The sequence below is a fragment of the Pseudochaenichthys georgianus genome, chromosome 12 (assembly GCF_902827115.2).
Source record: "Pseudochaenichthys georgianus chromosome 12, fPseGeo1.2, whole genome shotgun sequence".
Classification (NCBI taxonomy): Eukaryota; Metazoa; Chordata; class Actinopteri; order Perciformes; family Channichthyidae; genus Pseudochaenichthys; species Pseudochaenichthys georgianus.
Window position 1 is genome coordinate 25,892,980 of NC_047514.1, and position 18,254 is coordinate 25,911,233.

The following is an 18,254-nucleotide window of genomic DNA, read 5'->3' on the forward strand; positions in this document are numbered from 1 at the left end:
GCTGAGTCATCGACTATGAGCACAATATCTCCTGGTATGAAGTTGCGCTTGACATTTGACCACTTCTGTCGTTCCTGGAGTAGAGGCAAGTACTCCTTAATCCATCGTTTCCAAAACAAGTCTGAGATGTACTGAACTTGTTTCCATCTTCGACGAGCATATATGTCCTCTTTATGAAACAGTCCAGGTGGAAAAGATGGCTTGGTTTTTAGCAGCATCTTTTAGCCTCTCAGCAGCTAACTCATAGGGAGTTATTGCCGCTACATTTAGTCAACAGAAAGCAAATTCACCCTCTTCCTACATCAATATCCTCCCAACCGGAATCCAACAGGTGACTAAATATCAATAAACCATACCCACGTGACCATTGCCGGAAGTGATAAACAATAAGAATGAAACGTGATGCAAACAGAAATACAAGATAATAATACAAATAATAAGTAAGGCAAAAACAAGCATTTTGGCTCCTACATACGATGTGAGGGTCTAAGGACAGAGGGTGTCGTATTGTCATACTGATATTCTGTACACACTGTGAAGACCACTGAGACAAATGTAACATTTGTGATATTGGGCTATATAACTAAACATTGATTGATTGATTGATTGAACTTGTCTCCACCTACGGCGAGCGTAAATGTCTTCCTTTTGAAACTGTCCTGGTGGCAGGGATGGTGTTGTCTTAAGGAGCAAAAGATGATTCGGTGTCAGTGCTTTTATTACATTACATTACATTTAGCTGACACTTTTATCCAAAGCGACTTACAATAAGTGCTTCGAGGTCGTTTAGATCTAGAAGCTTTGGTGATTGGACGGCTATTGAGAATAGCTTCTGCTTCACATGCTTCAGACTGTGTTAAGTCCCTCTTCGTCGAGACTTTGTACATTCAGGGTGGTGTTGAGAACCTTTCGTACTGATCTGATTCATCTTTCCCAAACATCTCCATGATGTGAGCCAGCTGGGGGATGGAAGATCCAATGTATTCCTTTCTGGAGAAGCCATTACTTACTTAGGCAGCCTTTGCAAAGTTCAAGCTCTTTTTTACTCGGTCTATTTTTAAAAGTCCCACTTCTACCAAACGTAACGGTGGACATGTTCCACTCCTCAAAGTGAGTTTCCCCGCAGTTTTTACAGGATTTGTGTCAAAGCATTTTAAACGTGTTGATTAAGCATCCTGTGGAAACAGCAGTTACAGTTACGTAGCTACGGGTTACTCTGAGAGTTTCTTCATTTAAACATTGAGGGGGTTGATCTGAAGAGGGTTGGTGCTTGACAGCTAGAGGGTTGATCCAAGACGAGCTACGTCATTTCTCAACACCTTTTTTTCTGCCCCTCAGGGGTAGATCATTCTGTATCTGAGAGCTGTTCGTGCGGCTCGGACTAAACCCCCTGCTGCTCGGCTCTCACATTGAGAGGACAACGTGCAGCTTCACACTCTGAGTGAGGGCACTATCTAGACATGTAGCACATCTAAGGACAGAAGAAGGGATACTGCACGTATACTGTTTTCTCTAAGGTAAGATGTTTTTATTATATCATTATTCAGGACACTTTTTTTATAGCAAGATCAACTTCCTCTGGCATAAATTAAACAATAGAATGTTCTTTTATTGGTTACTTGTGAAGATTTTAAGATTGTAGGACTGCACTGTTAGAAACAAAACACGTTTTCCTTCAGTTATCATTGAGGCACTTTCAGAACTGATATGAAATGCTACCCGCCAGGCATGACTTTTAAAAGCATCATAACTTAACTTGATGAGATAAAACTGTCTATTTTCATTGTATCTTGAGGCATATTGATTATCAGTTCAACTATGGATCTCCAGGGATTGATTTTGTGTTCTGGATGTTTTCAAAGGATTTGGGAATTGAAATCTAACATATTCTCAGTCATCCATGTAATGTGGAACAAACAGATTCAAGGAAAACAACCCGTTTTCCCCCAAAGCATATTTAACCACAAACACACTGGTCTCCTCTCAACCACTGAGGTTTAGATTTCCAGGCGTTTGATAGACTCAGATAATTATATTCTTATTACATGCATGCAACAGTATAATGAGCTGTATGATTAATGTGAGTTAATTAACAAGGAACTGAACTATAGGCTTGCAGCTTTATTCTAATATTATCCTATGAAGACTTGAAGGGTGAGAAAAAGAAAAGAAAATGTTTGTGAAGTGAATCTCAGTTCAACTGTATTGTGGCACAGACCTTTGTTTTTTTCTGACAATGAATTTGATGTTACGAGCTAAAAATACACTTAATTTCAAATGTTGAATTTGGTGTAAATATGAAATGGAGCACCTGCAATTGTTTATTCAAATAGTAGTTATGTATTCATCACATAACATAAATTACATATTTATAATGTGTTATCCCGGCCTACTTTGATCTATTTATAGCTAAGAAAAAACGTCACACTTTGATTTGATAATCCTTCAGTTGCACTGTACATGTTGAACTGTAGGATATTAATACATCAAATAAAAAACACACAAGCTTTATTAAATTGAATTTGCAGAAGGAACAAACTTAATCTTGCAAACGATTTACGAGAGGAAGTCCAATCCAAGATGTGTACAATATACATATTATATATCACATGCTTGTCAAAAATATTTTGAGGGAAAAATCGAATTCAATCCCTGAAAGCTGGAGGTGGGTGATTGAAGCAAGCAATCGGCAAGCAACCACTCTCCCATTGTTTTCAGAAGAGATGGGTCATTGTGGTGAGCACGTTGTTATTAGAGAGTGTGAGAGAGCATACTGAATCAACCCACTCACAAGAATCAGGAGACACAAGAATAGGACTATTGATTTCTGGATAGGTTCTACAGTTTAATGTTATTAGATTCCTTCTTCTGGTCTGCCTGATTTCACTCAAATTGGGAGGATCTTCTTTTGTAATTGGTTTATTTTGTTTAGAAGATATTAGATACTTAACCCAGAACAAATGCACTAAAATGGCGAGCACATCATAATCTATGTTTTATACCATGTGTGTATACACCCAGACACCACCATGACCCAGCATCTACTACTCAACACTACCTGGGAGGGATTGAACCCCTCCAATTCCTCTAGATTGAAGGAAAACCCTTCCAGCCACCAGAACATCACATTTGTGGATTTCTACCTCCACACGTCCTCGGTAGCTGCGGTCTTCACCGTCTCCTACCTCCTCATCTTCCTGGTGTGCATTATGGGTAACGTGGTGGTGTGTTTCATCGTGCTGCGCAACAAGAACATGCGCACGGTCACCAACCTGTTTATCCTCAACCTGGCCATCAGTGACCTGCTGGTTGGCATCTTCTGCATGCCAACCACTCTGGTGGACAACATCATCACAGGTCAGTGATGGGGAACTTAAACTTGTTCTCTCTTGAAAGCAGTGGCGAGCCGTGACTTTTATACCTAGGCCCTCTGACCCCCCCTTCCCTCGAAAAAAAAGAAGAGATATTACGTCACAGCGTATACTTCAGCGGAATATCAAAACAGCGGCCCGGGGTGCAAAACGCATCTATCACACAAAACGACACCATTGATTTATATAAACACCTATCATGACAGGGCACCCACAGCCAAGTAACAATTACAAATGAATGAAGTCGGCACGGCGGCCCGCATTGAAAATGACTTTGGCCTACCTTTGTGATAAATCACTGAAACACAAAGTCCATCCTCCTGTCCTTTTGGATGAAGCACTTGCGGGTCATTCAGCTGATCCTTTGCCACTCCGGTTTATCATTGGAACTCAATCTTGAAAATGACTCGGTTCATAATTTCTCGCAGAGACGGCATTTAACCCTTCACATTCCAACAGAAACTGAACAGGCAGGTTCGAAGGATTTATTTCTTTGGAAATATTATTTTAAATACAATTAAATCAAAAGTTATTTTGGTAAAACTAATGAAAAATGTAACAACAAAAAAAATATTAAAAAAAATATTATTTTTGTAATGTTTTCAAATATTATTTTTTAGAATATCTTAGGCCCTCACAGAGGGCCTAAAGGGCCCTGACGGCTCGCCACTGCTTTAAAGAGGATATATTCTGCTGATGTTCAGGTGTATATCAGTATGTAGTGTCTAATGTGACATGTTTCCGTGCTTTAATGTTCAAAAAGCTCTTTATTGTTCTCATACTGCCTGTGCTGCAGCACCTCTTTTCACCCTCTGTCTGAAACCAGAGCCCAGTCTGCTCTGATTGGTTAGCTGACCAACAGTATACAGTATAGAACACACTACAGGAAAGGAACAACCATAATAGCGCCTCTTTAATAACATCCCTGATTCAAATCTTCTTTATAAGTTTTATACATTTAACTTCAGCAATGGCTTTAGTTTGAAAAGCATGAATATTCCGTTTCCAAAGTACACAAAAGACCGTCTAATCTTTGGTATTAAGTACATTTAAAAATATTCATGCAGCCTGGTTCTCTTAATCTATTTACACTTGTGTTTCTCTTCTCTGCAGGATGGCCATTTGGCAGCGTGGTGTGTAAGCTGAGCGGTATGGTGCAAGGGATTTCCGTGTCAGCGTCTGTGTTCACTCTCGTTGCTATAGCTGTTGACAGGTGAGGGTTGTATTTGTATTAATTGCAAATATTATGTGCTCCTTGCCCACTTCTTTCTCTTGATGCATTTCCCGGCAATTCCCTCTGCGCCAGGTTCCGCTGCATTGTCTACCCTTTCAAGCACAAGATGACCATTTCCACCTCGAAGCTAATCATCGTCATCATATGGGTCCTGGCTGTGTTCATCATGTGTCCCTCTGGGGTCATGCTCCAGGCCACAAAGGAGCATAGGGTGCGAATTGTTCTCGGAGGCAACGACACCAGCCCCTTCTACTGGTGTCGAGAAAATTGGCCCAACCAGGAGATGAGGAAAATCTACACCACTGTGCTCTTCGCTAACATCTACCTGGCTCCCCTCAGCCTTATCGTGGTCATGTACGCCCGCATCGGCTACACCCTCTGCAAGGTCGCCATCCCTAAGATGACCGGCAGTGTGAGTGTGTCCGAAGAGGGCGGGGGCAACAACAAACCCAGCATGGAGGGCCGCCTCACGATTACGAAGAAGAAGAACCGAGTGATCAAGATGCTGCTGGTCGTGGCTCTGATCTTCATCCTGTCCTGGCTCCCTCTGTGGACGCTGATGATGCTGAGCGACTACGCCAGCCTGACGGAGCACCAGTACCGCGTCATCAACATCTACGTGTACCCCTTAGCTCACTGGTTGGCCTTCTTCAACAGCAGTGTCAACCCCATAATCTACGGGTTCTTCAACGAGAACTTTCGCAGGGGCTTTCAGGCGGCTTTCAAGTTCCAGCTTTGCTCCGAGGGCTTCAGGCACCAGAGGAGCTACTCCCATCGGATCAGAGGGAACGCCGTGCTCCCCGTCCAGCCCGCGGCGGTCCACAGGAGGACGGGCTCTGAAGTCAGATCAGAGTTAGTGGAGAATGGGAAATGCTCGGAAGGGGGCCGCTTGTCTGCTAGAAGTCATATCAAAGGCCAGGACCTGACCATGGAGGACCTGGATAAGCTATCCCAGTTTTAGAGACTGCGTGAGTCTGCTGCCTCTATGTATATCTGTTCCAAGTGAATGTAAACCTCTGCAACATTTTGCATCATGAATCTTTTTGAATGTCTATTGTGAATGTTTATCATGATGTATGGAGCAAAGAGAGGCCCTGAAATTGTGATTATAAAAACGTTATTATTATTTAAAAAATAACGATGCCAGTGGTTGATTTTGCAACAGCCTTTGTTACCATCTTTCCGGGCAGTTTACAATGATTCTTTGTCAGAAATACAACAGGAGAGAACAGCCAAATAGTCACATTGTTTTAATAAAGAAGTTGGTCGGAAAATACAAAACTACAATCTGTTTTCATGTTACACAGTAGCTTGATGTTTCAAACTAAAACAGGGCATCGTCAGATTGGTTAAGTTGGGCGTGTTTCCTGTGACCTCCTCACAATTACAGCCACTTTGTGTTTTGCCAGTTAAATGATTTGAATGTAAAGCATGAGATGTTGAGTGGACTGATAGCAATGCTCTTGAGATCAACACCAAGAAAACTGAGGAAATCATTTTTGGCTCACCATCTGTCTCCCATAAAGTCCCCATGGTCATCCATACAGATGAGATCAAGCAGGGAGTTTCATACAAATACTTGGGTGTAATGATTGACCATCTGCTGCCATGGAAGGATCACATTGAATATCTGAGCAAAAGGACAAAACAAAGAATGTATTTTCTCGGCCGTCTCAGGTCTTTTGGGGCGAGCAGAGAAATTCTTCTGTTGTTCTTTACATCTGTGATCATGTCCATTCTGCAGTACTGCAATAGGCAAGGCAAGGCAAGTTTATTTATGTAGCACTTTTCTGTACGCGACAATTCAAAGTGCTTTAAAAAACAAATTAAAATACTTTTTAGGAATAAATACATTAAAAACACATTATACAATTTTACAACAGACATTACAAAGCAAAGATAATAAAATAATAAAAATGAACACCACAGGTAAACAATACATGTTTAAAAGGCATACTGTAGTTCGAATATGAGCATCTCAATTAAAAGCAGTGGCAAAGAGATATGTTTTTAGTCTCGATTTAAAAATAGTAAGCGTTTCTGCGGACGTGCATGATTTGGGTAGTTTGTTCCAGAGTGTCGGGGCATAACAGCTAAATGCTGCCTCCATGTTTTGTTTTTACTCTCGATAGCAGACCCGTCCCAGAAGACCTGAGGCACCTCGATGGCTCGTAATTATGCAGGAGTTCAGCAATATACTTTGGTCCTAAACCATGTAATGATTTAAAAACTAGCAATAGTACTTTCAAATCAATTCTTTGGCCGACTGGAAGCCAGTGTAGAGATTTCAGAACCGGACTGATGTGATCCACTCTTTTAGTGTTAGTGAGGACACGTGCAGCAGCGTTCTGGATCAGCTGCAGTTTTCTGATGGATTTTTTTGTCAGCCCAGTACTCGAGTCTACTGAAAATAAAAGCATGGACAAGCTTTTCTAAGTCCTGTTGTGACATTAGTTTTTTAATCCTCGATATATTCTTCAGGTGATAATAAGCAGACCTAATGACTGTTGTAATGTGGCTGTTGAACTTCAGGTCTGAGTCCATCACTACACCCAGATGTCTTGCTTTTGTGTAGTCTGACGACTGAAGCTCTGCGATTACTTTTAATCGGTCCTTCTTTGCTCAGTTTTTTGTTTGTTCAGTTGGAGAAAGTTCTGAGTCATCCAGTCAGTGATGTGCTCAGTGTTCTAATCGGAGAACAGTCTCCTGGTGTGATTTTAAAATAAATCTGGGTGTCGTCTGCATAGATGTGATAGCTTAGATCGCTCTTTTTAATAATTTCAGCCAGAGGTAGCATATAGATATTAAAAAGCAAAGGTGGAGCCTTGAATAACCCCGCATGACATATTTGTCAAAGTTGATTTGTAGTTGCCTATTGAGACAACGTTTTTTCTGTCCTTTAAGTAGGTACTAAACCAATTTAGAGCTGTTCCTGAAACTCCCACCCAGTTTTTTAGACGGTCTAGCAATATGTTGTGGTCAACAGTGTCAAAGGCAGCGCTGAGATCTAATAATACTAAAACTGATATTCTGCCACTATCTGTGTTTAAATGGATGTCATTTAAGACCTTAACAAGTGATGTCTCAGTGCTGTGCTTAGGTCTAAAGCCCGACTGAAACACATCAAAACCGTCATTTAAAAACATGAAATGACTCAACTGTTGAAAAACAACTTTTTCAATTAATTTGCTTAAAAAAGGAAGGTTTGATATTGGCCTGTAATTATTCATTACGGTTGTGTCCAAGTTATGCTTTTTTAGGAGCGGTTTAATTACTGCAGTTTTCAGGGCCTGTGGAAATACACCTGATTGAAGAGAGTTGTTTACTATGTGAAGTATATCTGAGGCCATACAGGGAAAAACTGTTTTGAAAAATCCTGTCGGAATAATATCGAGGCTACAGGAGGAGGATTTCAGATGTTGAATAATGTCTTCCAGGTCTTTAGCATTTATCAGACGGAATTGTGACATGGTGTCTGAATTGGCTTTAGGTGGACACAGGGACAAAACATGTGCTGTACCTGATGCAGAGGCACTGACTGCCTGTCTAATTTGCATGATTTTGTCAGTGAAGAAGGAGGCAAAGTCATTGCAGGCCCTGGTGGATAGAAATTATGAAGCTACTGACACTGGGGGGTTAGTTAGTCTGTCGATGGTAGCAAATAAAGCATGTGAGTTGTTTTTATTTTTGGGAATGATGTCAGAAAAGAAAGACTGTCGTGCCTTTTTTATTTTCTGATTATAGACGCAGAGTTTCTCTTTCTATATTTCGAAGTAAACCCGGAGATTTGTTTTTCTCCACCTGCGTTCAGCTTTTCTGCACTCAGTTTTTGCTGTTCTCACAGTCATGGCTTTTCTCCATGGAGATTTACTACCTAATACAAGTGTTTGTCAGCAGCTTTAAAATCAAAACTGCTCCACCTGATAAAAATCTGCTCAAAGATTGTTGGTCCACCCTGTCAGAGACTCTGTGACTCAGCCTATCAACCTAGTGAGGCTGTCCAATAACATCATCTCTGACCCAAACCATGTTCTGAACTGTGAATATGAACTGCTACCATCTAATCAGAGATACAGGGTCCCACCATTCAATAAGGTCAGACTGAAGCACTCTGTTGTGCATCAGTCTGACCTCACAGTAAATACAGAGCTGATCCCAGATCAGATGCACGCTGAAGACTCTTTGAGCATGTTTTCTCTCAGTGATTGTGCTGTTATGTTAAATGTTTGTTGTTTGTGTTTCATGTATTGTGTCTGGATATTTGTCTGTTAATGTTGGACATGGAGCTGCTGTGACGCAAGTCAAATTTCAGACTTGATCTGACAAATAAAGTAATATCGTATCGTATCGTTGGTGTCGATGCTTTGATTGTGTTTTTTGAAATAGGATGACTCCTATTACAAATGATCTTTGCAGGTAACGATATACTTGAGAGATTTAATGAATGTCAGAGTGGTGCAGTTTGAAATGGGCTGTTATTCAGAAGGGTACAAAACATTTCTCCTGCTAAAAAAGTTTGGTTGTTTCAGATAGAAAGGAGGCTACCTAGGCAACCTTTTGACATGATTAGAACAGAACAACCCTCAAGGCTGATGTGCAAAGGAGTTTGATGAGGATTTTGTTAGCTTCCAGACAAAGTGCATGTTCTAGTGCCTCGAGGCAAAAGCGCTGGGTTGACGGCTGTGACAAGCAGCGGCTGGGGAGGAGGGTCTCAGGAACATGGAGCAAGCCTCCATGTGCCCTCTGTATTCTCACAGATCACGTTAAAACACTGTCATAAACAAGAAAGTTACATATATTAGCATAATAACTGCTGATGTACTCACCTTTAATAGTAGGGTTCTGGAAACGAAGAAGTCTGCCTCATCTAAAGCAGAGCATCATTTCCGTTGAGGACTGGGTTAAAGTTTATTAATATAATGTCAAATATAGCCTTTCAGAACCACTCAGAAAACGTTCAGGTTCTTGACTAACACAACATGGAAACCAACTTTTCAGCGGGTGTTCTGACTGTGAGCAAGCCTCTGCATTCAGGAGGAATGTGTTCTTGTATTATTGCTGTGCCTATATTATAAAGGCAATAGCAGTGTGACTAATGTATGGCAATATTGTGAAATGTAACTTGTGTGTGTGTTTTGACCATTTCACCAGATGCAGTTACATTTAAAACCTCATACCTCAACATGTCATTTGCTAAGTGAAGAGTGGTGACACGGGAACAGGAACATGTAAGTGAGAACCTGAGTGCAGATATCTGATTCCTATGATTGTTAAAAACCTAATTTGATGAAAACCCTTGTGTTAACGCATCATATTTATCATCATTATAGGATCCTTTCTTTTGTGTGTGTGTTATTGTTTGTTATTATAATGTTTTTTAGTCAATAATTGGCCAGCAGTGCATGATGTGTTTGTGCCAAAACCTTAAAGCTGGAAAACGGTTAACGCTATGGAGCATTGTTCTGAATGGGTCCCTATTGTTGTCAGGCCCATTGATACACATGTGCGTATGACATTTTCCGGATTTTATTTTCATACTAATTTATTGTAATTTGTTGGTGATATTGCTTCAGGACGTAGCGATGTAAGAAAAAGGTTGATAAAATAAGTCTTCAACTAGCATTACGGTAGGATGAGAGTTCAGTGCTCTGCAAGTTAAGAATGAAAATGCAAATAAAGAAAAATGTACATCATGTTTGATGACAGAAAATGCAATGTATTGTATGTAATGTGCATCACTTTTAAGTGTCCCTTGCAAACTGTCACGGTGAGGCCATTTGTCCATTAGCCTTTTTATTCTATATGCTGTATTTTTCCATTTGTGTTACTGTGCAGCATATATCTTATTTTGCTCCATCTACACACCTCCTATGCTTCAGCTCGTTAGTCCTACCCTGCTCCCTTGATTCTGCCCTCCACACACCTCCTCGGAAGCAGCCTCATTAGTCCTTCCAGCCAATCAGCTCCTCTCCTGGTTCAAGTTTTCCCTGTCAATCAGCTCCCTGCCTGGCTCCTATTTAATCACCACAATCATCTCTCCACTTGCACTTCATCAGATCCGTTAACATGTAAGATTTGATGTTATGCTCAATCCTTTATTGGATCTTTGTGTTTGATATATGAAGTTCGGTTTTGTCTTGCCTGAACCAAACCTCAAATTAAAGTTGTTTCCTCTTAAAGCCAGTCTTCTGCATTTGGGTCCAGTTTGCCACTCTTCATGACCAGAGACTGTACAGAAACATTTCCTGTTGTGTTGCTTGCTTCGTGTTGTGTCTATTTGCATGTGTTTTCTTGAGCTCTTAGCCTTATTGTAAAAGATTACATATGAGGAAAGAAAAGATTACAGCAATGTTGTTAGAGGGGAGATTACAACAAAGAAATCCCTGCTGACACACTTTAATATGCACCCTCACTAATAAATGTATATTAAACCTCTGAAGAAGTAATCCTTTAGCAATCTACACTACACTTACGCCACGAATCCCATAATGAAGATATATAGTCCTGTGTGGATCGTGAAAGATCACGTTAAACTACCTTGGACAAAGCAGGACTAAATTACAACATGAATAAAAATGTCATAGCAAAAGACACAGGAAGGAGACCACTTATGATTAAGATACACATATGTGTCCATAACTAAAATGCAAAGTAATCCAGGGGAGAGAGACGGAGAATAGCTACCAGCAAGACCATGAATCCCCCTCTGGACCCGAACACCAGGTTTTCTGCAGGAATTATTTAGTAGGCTTTTTTCATGTTTTTGAAGCCATGGAAGTTGAGATCTACAAAGGGATACCTGTGCTACAGCTGGGCTTAACGGGGCGTCCACACTACAGCTTCAAAAATAGCTTGGAGCTGGGCGTGTCTGGAGCTTGGGGATTTTATTCAAGCAACACGGCCAACAACCAATCACATGAATCTCCCGCCCCCGACATACAAAGCAAAAACCCCCGGGGGTTTTATGCGAGCAATATATATATAAACTCCCCAAACAGGCGAAAACCTACCAGTTTCCCCCACTGTCTCTGCCACCTCCCTCCATGCTGGTTCCTCCGGTTTGTATCCCGGTAGGTGAAGAGGGTCTGGTCATACAAAACCGGGTGATTTGCTACGGCGATAGTTAGTTTCTCCTCCGACTTTTTTTGAAATATAGAAATGAACGGCGGGATATCTCTCCCAGCTTAGACGCGGTTTGATTGGCTAGGGCTTGAGCTGTCAGATTTTGGGAAACGGGATTTGATTGGCTGGCGCTGGCTACTGCGGCGTCTCCGGCGTCAGAAGTTGAACAATGTTCAACTTCTGATGCCTGAGACGGACCGCTCTGCTACCCACAATTCAGTTCGGCGAAAAAGCGCGGCTACGTGACGTCACCCCATTGAAAGTGAATGGGCAGATTGAAGCTTTCGACGCTGTCGACGCTGTAGTGTAGACGGCCGTAACCCTTGTGTGGTGTTCGGGTCAAATTGACCTGATTTCCATTTTCAATGAATAAAAAAAAATATAAGGATATTTTCATTCAACCTGAAACTCAATGGCCGGTGCTTATTTATTGTGAAGGACATGTGGAATTGTTTTTATTTTTTTCCACTTATGAAAAAATGCCCACCCGCATTTATGTCCTTCATAAGAGGTTCGGGTCAATCTGACCCGGATACAATACCAGGACAGACAGACAGACAGAGAAAAACACACAGAAACACACAAACTAAAGACACACACACACACACACACATACACGCACACACACACACACACACACACACACACACACACACACACACACACACACACATGCACGCACGCACGCACACACACACACACACACACGCACGCACGCACGCACACACACACGCACGCACACACGCACACACACACACACACACACACACACACACACACACACACACACAATTGTATGCATAGAGAAGCTGTCTGATCCTGTTTTCCCTTGATCTTTACCCTTTGTAGTGTACACAAAACTATCCTAGAACATTATAAACATTTTAGATCTTCCAGAAATGTATAAACATTTTACATTTTCTCGCACTGTCCCCCTCGTACCTGCACGCCGGAGGAGGGACTAAACAGAGACATAACCTCAGTGTAGTAACAGTGTAGTGCAGAACTACAATTATCTACCAACAAAATGGCCAAAAGATATTCTGCTCAGAGCCTTGGAGCTAATGATGGATGAGAGTGAGTGGAATGCATTAGAAGAACACGGTGAAGTGGGACAGGAAGACATTTCTGAAGATGTGGAGGTAAACTCAGAATTTGACAGCAAATTGGAAGATGAACTTGACTCATAGCCAGCTGCTGGAAGACCCCCACAGCCAGCCGCAAGAAGACCCCCACAGTCAGCTGCTGGAAGACCCCCACAGCCAGCTGTGAGGTCTGTGGACCCTCAAAGGACTCAAAGACACAGACTACATGCAGCAACTGCAACAAGTACATCTGTGCTATACACACGAAGAAGTTCTGTACATCATGTGTTTCCTAAACGGACCTGCCCATTGACTCACATGATGTTCTGCAGCGTCACTTCATCAATATAGTTTTCGGATATACTGTATTTTATGAATAGTGACTGTTAATTGTTTTTATTTGCTTTGTGTTTATATCTGTTCTATGTAATGTATATGGATGTTTCATTCTCTCTATATTTCACAGCCAAATACTTTAGGATGTGGTTCTTGTGTTCCAATTGCTGATAAATTGCTTTATTTCCTTCAGGGCTCTGATTATTATATGACAGATTAAAAATAATAAACATTAATGAAAAAATGTTTCATTTACATTAGTCCTAGAAAAGCATGAGCAAAATGTAAACTTAGTTTTTATTACAGTGTATTTTTTTTTTAACATAAATTACATTTTTATCACAAAAAACGATGGACACTTCCATTGTTAAATTTGATCTAGCAAAGAGTATTTTCAAAAACTAATCATATATTGCATTTATATTGTTGGGGAATGAGTTAAAGACAATATATATAAGGAATTGTGCATGTTGAATTTAGTTCTGTATTTTTTTTAAACCCTGAAATATGTCCCGGGTCGATTTGACCCGAACATTACCAAAGGGTGCAAAATGTGAACATAACACAAGGGTTAATAGACCTGCATGAGAGAGGAGTAACACGGGATCAGAGACAGCTTCTCTGGGGGAAAGTCTGATGAACAGAGAGAACACATGGGCTCCCTCTCAGGTTGAAGTGAGCCCCTTTAATCCTGGGACAAGTTACTTTGAACTAAAAACCACTGGTGATACAAATCTATCTGAGTACTCTTTAAGTATGGTGGTCCTTGACAGAGGCCTTTTTATGGATAATTGTTTTTATTTAATATAAATTAGACTAAACCCTGTTTTTGCATAATTTTCTCACTCAAGGGCTGGGTTTTGAAATCAGAATAAGACATACTGTATAATTCCAATAAGAATAAATACCAGAATAAATATCAGAATAAATTGTGGGTTTTGTTGACCTTATTTTTCTTTACTAAAAGCCAATTGTGGCATGGCACTCATAAGTCTTTAGTACGTGTTATAATTTTCCATTCCCAAATTCATTTTTGTCTGAATGTCACGTTTAGAGTTGATTAGAGGTTATCAGATGACCTTGCCCTGGAGTTAGGAATGGCCCTTAATTAAAAAAATGAAAAAAGCTTGGTGCATTTGCCCTTTCGGCCAATCAGAGCGTGGAGAGAGGTGGAGAACTACGCATCTAGGGATTTCTGATCCTTCCCTGACTTAATGCAACTCCAAATCAGCAGACATTGCCAGCCAGAAGTTCTGATCTTTTGAGACTTCTTTGCTATCTCATTTTCTCCATCCAATCTGTTCTGATTGGCGCAGTACTCTGCATTCTGAAACCCAGCTAGAGTTCCTATTTAAATACACATTTCCACAGGGTAACCTGCACCACAGAGGATTGTTCTACTTTCCTTGCAAGCAAAGTAAAGTAAATCAAAAACCCCTTCATAAACATTTCCTTATCGTCAAAAGAGGATAGTACATTGTGAAGGAACTTGTGAGATGCGTCTCCAAGTATCTTTTATTTTCTTATAACACATTTCAGCTGCTGTATTTGAATGACCTTTACAAAGGAACTTGTCAGAACTCAGGCACTGACACCAACTAGGTTTTTTATTAAACAGCTGGAATCATCCTCAGTGAGGGACACTTTTAAACATGAGAAATTCAAAATGACCCACCCTATCAGGCAAATGAAGCATAAAGTCAAAGACAAGTGTTGACCATTTCCTACCAAGACTGAGTAAATGAGCAATGAGGCCAAATGTGATCAACTGATATTTCAGGTGATTAGCGAAGGCTGTGATAAACTATCCATCTATTAAATCTGGTTCCTATGGGTAAAGAAAATGGATTGTCGTCTCAACAGATTAAAGTCACCTTCTGGGCCCACTAATCTCCAAACCATTAGTCTATGTGCCTTCAGCAATATGTCTATCCCTGCCCCTCCATTAGGTGTACGTGTCATTGGATGTGTGCTTCTCATCCACTTTGTTTCCCTGAGCTGTTCACTGTAAAAGCACCTTTTAGCCGCCCCATAGACATTGTTAATCTCTGTGAGGAGCTTTTCACTTCTGACACTTCATTAAATGATGAGGAAGGGTATCTCAATACCGGGAATTGATTGATTTAGTTTTCATTATCTTGTTCTACCTTGGGAACACCGCAGCAAATTGGTTACTTTACTTAATAAGATGATGGAAGCTTTCATAAGATCGGAGATATTGAGGGGGGTTGATGAGGAATATTCTCATGAGCTTTAAGGTGCTTGATGTGTGATTTTAATATATATATATATATATACTGTATATATATGTAGATGTATAAATGAACTAGGTAGCAATTCAGATAAGAGTATTTTCTGTATTGATTATTCTTGTCACTGGGATTAAATAATTAAAAAATAATTTGTCTGTCTAATGTTCATTTTACAGAAAGTATTTGCTCACTTTCAAGAATACTATAGGCTAAATGCTAATGTTAGCATGCAAATATCCTCACAATGATGAAGTTAATATTTAGAACTCATAATGTATACCATTTTGCCTTTAGTTTACTGGTCAACATGCTAGCATTTGCTAATTAGCACTAAATGCAGAGTGGCTTACAACTGGGGCTAGGTTTGTCTTTGTGAACGAATTCATCTTTTTCAACACAAGGATGGTGCTGGATGAAAAAACAGGTCAAGGATTTGAAAGTCTGGACTAATGGCAATCCAGTAAATAGGCATTAAAGAAAGTAATGCTATACTCAGTTGGAGTCGTTCTGCGGGTCCACTCAGTAGATGTTGAGAGTTTTAGTTTCTTTAAATTATAAAGTTTGAAACGGCAGTGGCACAATTTGATTTTCATGGTAAACTATATTACAATTGTTGATTAATTTGACCAAAAATGTCAAATCATGCTAGCATTAGATGATAAGTCAGGGATCACTGCAGTTACTTGCCATCTTGGTACGATGTTCTAACTATTTCACGACGTTCTGCGAAAAATAGTGCAATTTCTTTTAGGTGAAAAAGCGATTTGTGAGATTCAGAATACTTGATTATACTTGACTTGTGTTCACACCTACACTGAAATAACTAAAACGTTGACTTTAATGAAATGCATTATGTCGACAGATTCCACATACTTGTATTATGATATAGTTGAAAGCAATAATATTAAGTTGACCCAAATATTCTTTATTCAAACGTAATAGTATTGCTTTCAACTGACCTAATACAATTATGTGGAACATCTTGCCATAATACATTTAATTAAAGTCAACGTTTCAGTGTTTTCAGTGCAGTCTTAAGCTTGACAGACTCCTCTCGTGTTAACAAAATGCCATTTTGTGAGTTCGGACACGCTTTCATATCTACATAGATCAACAAAACCACATACTGCTGTAAATCACTGTGTTCTTGTGCCTCTATGGCTTATTGTATTGATAGTCATATCCTAGCACTGAAATGAATGAATATGCTAGAGGCAGAATGACTCTGAATTTGAATGCAATCACACCATGTTGCAACTCACCCACACATTTTCATTATTACTGCCGAAGAATGAAGTACAAATGGCAGGTAAGTAGGGAGGAAAATGTACGAATATTCGCCACAGCTATGGGCTCAGCAACTTAGCAACAACTGAATCAACAGCAGTTTGAAGCTCCAGTCTGATATTAACACTGACTGAAATCACTCCCTGAAGTGTAAAAGGTTGGCATTAATAATAATAATAATTCAGTGCATTTATTAAAGCGCTTTTCCAGTGCTCAGAGCGCTTTACAGATACACATTACACATATACTTTTTTTTTTTTTTAAAAGATTAACTGAGAATCCCACAGAGAACCGGCTCAGACTGCAGCTCTCTGCAGATGTTCAGCTGAACATCTGCGAGTTAATGTAAAGCTGTGGGACGCCGCTCACAAACACGCTCAGGTGATTGCATGCCACCTCTACTCTGTGAACATTGGAGCCAGAAAGATGACTCCAATGTGTCCGCTGGGTGTGTAAATTGGCAGTTCTTACGGTTTGAATTAGATTTCCCTGATACGCATACCTACCCCCTACCCCCTAATAATAATTCAAGAATTAGGATTTTATATTTCCCTTGTATTGAAAATAAATAAATAAAAATAAGGAGGAAAGCGTGGGATTACTTGTATTCAATTGCTTATCAGCACAGCTACACACCTTTCCACATATAAATTGACCTGCAGACAGGTTTTCAATTTGACATGCAAGTTACAGCTCATGAATTGGAGAAGGTTTACTTGAGTCACCTCCACATGATCACTTAAAACCATTAAGGGGTGGTAGGGCACGGATTGAGATTTCACTTGTGAAATAACACGCTGTCATGAGAGCGACCATCATTAAACATTAGTTAACAATTTGAGTGCTGGAGCACAATTTGCAAGGGTTCCAGCAGCTTATGAAATGTATTGATGTTCATGTCTTTCCTCCATGTCAGGATTTGTGTAGAGAAAACTCCTCCTGTTATTAGACAGATGGAACCATTTGATGGCAGGCTGGGTAGAACACAGATGGTCATACCATCAGTGGGGGTGATAATCAAATTAAAATAACATGCTATGCCAATTTAGTTCCGGTTAGGTCATGTTCTGATACAGGGGGGACACTTGTGTATCATTTGTGCCACACATCTTCTGGTTTAGGGTTAGGTATGACTTTTTCGTACCTGCAAATGCTCTACAAAACATCTTGAACTTTTGTCATTACTGCAGCTAACATATAGAAAATGAAGTTCAGAGGATGGGTAAATACAGAAATATAAGGTTGAATTGTTAAATATGAATGTTTTTAAGGAAAATATGGAACAAATACAGGTACAACCAAACAGTTCTCTTGCACCACCTATTGGACCATTGTCAAAACACATCACACACAATAGGTAATATACTTACCTGTACATCCTGCTTCAATGTGGAGGTGGAATGCTGTATTTGATTAAATAATAGCCTTTAGCATGTCTATTTCATGCTTCTATCACTACTTCCTGTGCTGGATTGATTATACACAAAAGCTATAATGACTATACTTCTAAAAGCTTCAGCTAAAAGGAAATGTAATAATAGTAATGATATTGATAGCCAACCAGAGG

General features: G+C 40.1%; 1 protein-coding gene across 1 annotated transcript; it reads left to right on the plus strand.

The window, feature by feature from the left end:
* Positions 1-1,376: 1,376 nt before the first annotated feature.
* Positions 1,377-9,102, plus strand: LOC117455807 (neuropeptide FF receptor 2-like). The gene is made up of 4 exons (XM_034095388.2): positions 1,377-1,517; positions 3,022-3,357; positions 4,485-4,584; positions 4,678-9,102. Exons 2-4 carry the CDS (start codon positions 3,030-3,032, stop codon positions 5,564-5,566), a joined length of 1,317 nt encoding a protein of 438 aa, XP_033951279.1. The 5' UTR covers positions 1,377-1,517; positions 3,022-3,029; the 3' UTR covers positions 5,567-9,102.
* Positions 9,103-18,254: the final 9,152 nt, after the last annotated feature.

Coding starts and splice junctions, on each gene's coding strand:
- LOC117455807 (XM_034095388.2), top strand. CDS start 3,030: ATGACCCAGCATCTACTACTCAACACTACCTGGGAGGGATTGAACCCC. Junction 3,358..4,484: donor GGTGGACAACATCATCACAG/GTCAGTGATGGG, acceptor TCTTCTCTGCAG/GATGGCCATTTGGCAGCGTG. Junction 4,585..4,677: donor GTTGCTATAGCTGTTGACAG/GTGAGGGTTGTA, acceptor CCTCTGCGCCAG/GTTCCGCTGCATTGTCTACC.